Genomic DNA, 6,166 nt, shown 5'->3' on the forward strand with positions numbered 1-6,166 from the left:
CCAGTTCTCTGTGTTTTAAATAATAACTGTTTTTGCTTTTTTTCCAAGGAGTGTAAATATTCCGAATAACCAGACGTTCCGACCACATAGATGGAAGATCGTCTCCTGCGTCATCTCTCTCATCATCGAGTCTGAAGATAGAAATACAATCACAAGGATAATCGTAAAACGATCCGTAACGAGGAGTTTGGGGATAAAAGTGCCGCCACTCGCAGCCGAGGAACCCCAATCTCCGGTGGATAAAGTGTTTAGTGAGCAAAATAGAAACATTCATAGAAATTTGAGGTTCTGGATGCGTTGGATCCAATCTCGGCCGTACAGAAATGGATCAAACAGAGAAAACCTTTCCGTGCTCCGAGTGCGGGAAGCGTTTCACCTTATTGGCAAATCGTAATAAACATCAGAAAATCCACAGGGGAGAGAGACCGTTTCCGTGTCCTGACTGCGGGAAATGTTTTAGACTAAAGTTTGATCTTAGAATACACGAGAGAGTTCACACCGGACACAAACCATTTGAATGTTCGGAGTGCGGCAAACGTTTCACCACGTTAGGGAATCGTAACAGACACGAGAACATCCACACGGGAGAGAAGACGTCCGCGTGTTCCGACTGCGGGAGGCGCTTCACCTCAATGGCGCATCGTAAAAGGCACGAGAAAACGCACACGGGAGAGAAGCCGTTCGCCTGCTCCGAATGCGACAAACGTTTCTTCACAAACGCTGATCTCAGAGACCACAAGAGACATCACACCGGGGAGAAACCGTTCGAGTGCCCCGAGTGCGGGAAACGTTTCAGACTGAAGATGTCCCTTAGTTTGCATGTGAGACTTCACACGGGGGTGAGACCGTATCCGTGCTCTCAGTGCGGCAAATGTTTCGTCACAAAGCCGCAGCTTGTCCATCATGAACAAAGTCACACGGGAGAGAGGCTGTTTCCGTGTCCTGAATGCGGGAAGAGATTCACTACGACGGGAAACCTCAGTGCTCACAAGAAAGTGCACACGGGAGAGAAACCCTTCGCGTGTCACGAGTGCGGAAAACGCTTCGCCATTAACTTCAACCTTACCAAGCACAAGCGGATTCATACGCAAGAGAAGCCATTTTCATGTCATGAATGCGGGAAACACTTTGGTGCAGCAGAAAACCTCCGCGCGCATGCGAGAGTGCACACGGGAGAGAAGCCCTTCACTTGTCCGCGCTGCGGAAAGTGTTTCAGCACGAAGCCGGGGGTCAATCAGCATCTGAGAACTCACACGGGGGCCAAGCCGTTTGGGTGTTCAGAATGCGGGAAATGTTTCGTCACAAAGCAGCAGCTGGGTAGGCATCAGCGAATTCACACGGGAGAGAAGCCGTTCGCGTGTTCTCAGTGCGGGAAACGCTTTAACTTAAGCCAGAACCGGAATGCACACGAGAAAACGCACCTTGGAAAGGGGCTGTAAGGACTTACTCTGCGTCCCTCTCGGGCAGCGAGTGCTCCCCGCTTCCCGTCCGGCGTCTTCACCGCGTGGTCGGCCACGCAGCAAACCAGTAACACAGCTCTTATAACCTCAGGTCATCTCTCCCTATTTCTGCCTGGGACTTCCTCTTCTGGGTCACCCTTGGTTGGTGTATTTTGCTGCTTGCTTGTGCATTAGATTGTTACTGACTGCTCTGTTTTGACCCGACTTGTTGACCTCGTTCCTGTCTCTCTGATTCGGCTACTGATTCCTGCTCGTCTGGTATTGATTCGGCTTGTTGGCCTCGCCTCTGGATTCTGATTCGGCTTATCCTGCTTGCCTGTTTGACCCGGCTGGTTCTCTGGCGTTCTCTTGGTTCCTGTTTGGCCTGGCTCACTCCGCCATCCGGGGTCCTACCTCACCGAATCATTACAGAGGCAATATGTATAAAGAAATGCAACGGAGATGAACAAATTCATGTATTAGATGCAGGATCTCACATCGGGGAATAAACTCAACGAGCAAAGAGCGCAGGTTTCCTCCATCCCTACGAGGTGCTGATACGGCAACCGATTCAGGAGAGATGGGGGATCTGCTTGGCGCAGCCATCGCTCATGAAAGCTGCTGATTCCGTGCGGATACGCATCCTTCCCCGTTATATGGATGAAAAGCTCTTTATCTGTATCACCCTCCTGTGAACTCTACAGAAAACTTACCTGACGTTCCTAAACGCCACCTTCTTCTTCTGACTCTTCCTTTTAGACTTGCTGCCAAGTATATCCATCCGTGCAATAGAGTATGGGGGGGGGCAAGTAGTGTTACCCTGTAGCCTCTCATTGCCCTTTCCCCATCTCTGACCACCATTCTTCTTTACCCTTGTGTTCAGTTTCCGGGCATGCCTGTCATGATTAACTCATATAACGTAGTGGATGCATGGAAGGGTAACCCAGCAGAGGTGGTTAGTTTCTTTGTTTAGGCATTCAATGAGTTAATCTGAGGTTGATGTAAATGTTTCTTTGTGCATGCCCTCTGTATCTGTTCTGGGTAGAGGGGTCATCTTCCCAAAGGACCCCTGTGGTGATTCATGGCCTAACAGATAAGGACCCTGAGTTATAGGAATTCCATTCCTATGTTAAGTGGAGGGGTTTCCATCACCTTTACCCCACCATCACTTATTGGCAGATCAAAGATGGGACCCGATTCTTGGGGATGGTGTCATATAATCAGTCATGTGGTCAGAGGGGCGTTTGCTTGCAAAAGTCTGATTTAGGGACAATGCAGCGACCTCAAAGAAGAACTCCAGGATTTACTCTGATTGGAAAAACATTGTAAGGAGGGGCCGTGGCGCCCCCAGGCCACCCTAAATGTTAATAAAACGGCCGGCCGCCATGGCCGTCTTTAATGTGGGACAAAAGCCCGCATTAATTGTGATCGCAGGGGTCGCAACCCCTGTGATCACTTCCGCGGGCGCCCTGCCACTCACCTGTACGTCTGTCGCTTCACCCAGGACAAGCAGGAAACCAGCAGAGTCACGTGACTTTCCGTCCCGTCACATGGCTCCATTGTACCGCCTGGGAAAGCAGGAAGAGAAGAACGCGGAGGCACCTGCAGAAGTCTGCGAGTAGCACTGATTGATCTGCAGTTCAGTTAAGGGGTTTTTTTTGTTTGCATTTCTCTTGTCCATGTTTTGAACCCCATGGTGCATTTATTTAAAAAAAGGACAAAAACGCTGACTAGATCCATCTTTTTATCCCGGTTCCCCCTCACAACCCAAAATGATCACCTTTATGAAGTTCATTAAACCAATAATAGTTGATTTCCATTCATGATCTGGCAGCGTCTTCTTCCGCTTTAGCTGGATGGGTTCGCTGGATCATAGGCAGCTGATTGGTCCAGTGATTTAACTCTTCCAAGGTTTTATTTTAAATATATTTATTCTATATTTCATAATTACTTTAGCTTTAAACTTGCATAATTCGAGCCTCCTGAAAAAGAGATTTTTCTACCGTTTGTTACAGACAGGAGGCGAGTTTTGTCCCTCCCCCCCCGATGTATCTCTTTATCTTTTCTCTCGTAGGTTAATCGGCACGGTCTGCTCACGGAAGTGGTTCCTTTGATCGTTACTCGTTTTACTTCGTCGTTTAACGGAATGGCTCGATACGTTTGCTTGTTCAAAGAAAGAAGACATCTATTACCCTGCTCACCTCCTGATAATGAGTAATTAAGGATAATGCGTAATACGAGCCTCCTGTCTTTAATAAAATCTTGACTTTATGGCACCGGGGTAGCAAAATCTTCAAATCTTGGGGACATCCTTACTTTCCTTCCCTCCTGATCCCTCCCCCTCTGACTTCCTACAGCCATAACTACTTCCCGCTGACCTCCTACAGCCATAACTCCGACCTTCTACAGCCATAACCCCTCCCCTCTGACCTTCTACAGCCATAACCCCTCCCACCTTCTACAGCCATAACTCCTCCCTTCTACAGCCATAACCCCTCCCCTCCCACCTTCTACAGCCATAACCCCTCCCCTCCCACCTTCTACAGCCATAATTCCTCCGCTCTGACCTCCTGCTCTTATTTTTCTTTCCTGTCTCTTGCAGCTTTTTCTGAAACCACACAAACTCTCTGCAAATCACCATTTTGAGACACGCACTAACACCCTCCGTTTACCCGCCAGCCATTTTATTTCTTTTGCATCCTGAATGTGTATTTGTCATGTGTTTGTTAACCACTCCATTTAAATTGTGCAGCGCTACATAATTTGTTGGTGCTTAATAAATAAAGAATCATAATAATAGTCGCTGGAGTCAGGTGATGGAAAATTGTTTGTGACATTTATGACAGGATGGCTGAAAAACGATTCTTCAGCGATTGAGGGTCGTGTGCGTGGCAGAGAAGCACATACATGTTTGAAGAACCCAGAGATACCGGGATTTCCTTTAGTGTTGTGGCACAGTCCAAACCCTTTATGGCTTCTCCCTGCTTCGAATTCTGAGATGCTAAACAAGATGCGAGTTACAGGGCAGGCATTTCCCGCACCCAGAGAACGCAGGAAAGGTTTCTCTCCTGTGTGAGTCCTCTGGTGGAGGGGGCGAAATCGGGGGACCGTGTGTAAAACATTTCCCGCAATAAGCAGGAATAACGTTTCCCCCCGGTATGAAGTCTGAGATGTTCAACGAGGATCGAGTAGCTGCTCCCCACACAATTCCAAACTCATGAGAACGTTTTGTCCTCCGCTGTGAATCCGCTGGTGGAAGGTTAAATTAGAGTATTGTTTAAAACATCTCCCGCACTCCGAACACGAGAAAGGCTCCTCCTCGGTGTGGACTCTGACGTGCTGGACAAGGTTCCAGTTACTGGTAAAACTTTTCCCGCACACAGAACACGGATACGGCTTCTCTCCTGTGTGACTGCGCTGGTGGACGGCAAAACCCGAGGAGTGCGCGAAACATTTTCCGCACTCGGAACAGGAATAAGGCTTCTCCCCGGTGTGAATTCTGAGATGTTCAACAAGGCCCGTGCTACTAGTAAAACATTTCCCGCACTTGGAACACGGAAATGGTTTTTCACCCGTGTGAATCCGCTGGTGGCGTACAAAATGTATCTTCTGATTAAAAGATTTCCCACAATCGGAACACGAAAAGGGCTTCTCCCCGGTGTGAATTCTCAGGTGTCGAACAAGATTTGCGTTACTCTTAAAACTTTTCCCGCACTCTGAACACGAGAAAGGCTTCTCCTCAGAGTGGATTCTGAGATGTTGAACAAGGTTTGAGTTGCTGCTAAAATGTTCTCCGCACTCGGAACACAGAAATGTTTTTTCCCCTGCGTGAGCCTGCTGATGGAAGACAAAATCGGAGGACCTTGCGAAACATTTCCCGCACTCGGAGCAGGAATAAAGTTTCTCCCCGGTGTGAAGTCTGAGATGTTGATCAAGGTTCCAGTTCCTGGCAAAACATCTCCCGCACTCGGAACATGAAAAAGGCTTCTCACCGGTGTGAATTCGGAGATGTTTTACGAGGTTTGAGTTACTGGTAAAACATTTCCCGCACTCTGAGCAGGAATAAGACTTCTTAGCTCTGTGTTTACGCCGATGCCTAATGCACTCAGAGTTAGAACTTTTCCCGCAGTCCAGAGAGGAGGCCGCCGATCTATTATGGATGGTCTGATGTAGAAGAAGATCAGAGTCCCTGGTAAACCGTTCCTGACACTCGGGGCAGCTATATGTACCCTCATCGGGGGGCGTTTCACACTGAAAATGTGTGTTACTGGTTTGGGTTTTATCAGTAGAAGTAGATCCCTTGGGTTCGGTTGGGATCCAATAACCTTCATTGGAAGCGGATTCCTCCTTTACGTGGACAGACGTATTATCCCCCCCGTCGTGTTCTGTGTGCGTATCGGGGGCTGAGACATTTCCGTCTTCATCTGAGGGGGGTCCGTCCTCATTACGAGTCGATGTGAGCTCTGTCTGTGGAGACTCCGCCGGGTCACAAATGTCTGTCTCTTCACATGAGGCGGATTCCTCCTTAATAAAATGAGACGTCTTACAGTCCAGCGGAGAATTAGGGGCTCGATCTCTGACCTCGGACGCGTCTGCCGGAGAGAAATCATCAAATTAAGTGAAGCAGCCGCTTTCCCAAACAAGCAGATTTCAGATCTCTCGCGGCTGCCTTATTGCCGAGTATTTATTATACGGACCTCACATTTTACACGTTATTTGTTACAGTG

At 48.4% G+C, this 6,166-nt stretch overlaps 1 protein-coding gene across 1 annotated transcript; it reads left to right on the plus strand.

Moving 5' to 3' along the window:
• Positions 1-323: 323 nt before the first annotated feature.
• LOC149275524 (uncharacterized) lies at positions 324-1,439 on the plus strand. The gene has a single exon (XM_089504642.1). The coding sequence runs from the start codon at positions 324-326 to the stop codon at positions 1,437-1,439; it is 1,116 nt and encodes a 371-aa protein (XP_089360768.1).
• The last annotated feature ends 4,727 nt before the right edge of the window (positions 1,440-6,166 follow it).

This window comes from Sceloporus occidentalis, unplaced genomic scaffold (genome assembly GCF_023333645.1).
Source record: "Sceloporus occidentalis isolate IW3139 unplaced genomic scaffold, rSceOcc1.0.p SCAF_282, whole genome shotgun sequence".
NCBI classification, from domain to species: domain Eukaryota; kingdom Metazoa; phylum Chordata; class Lepidosauria; order Squamata; family Phrynosomatidae; genus Sceloporus; species Sceloporus occidentalis.

Coding starts and splice junctions, on each gene's coding strand:
- LOC149275524 (XM_089504642.1), top strand. CDS start 324: ATGGATCAAACAGAGAAAACCTTTCCGTGCTCCGAGTGCGGGAAGCGT.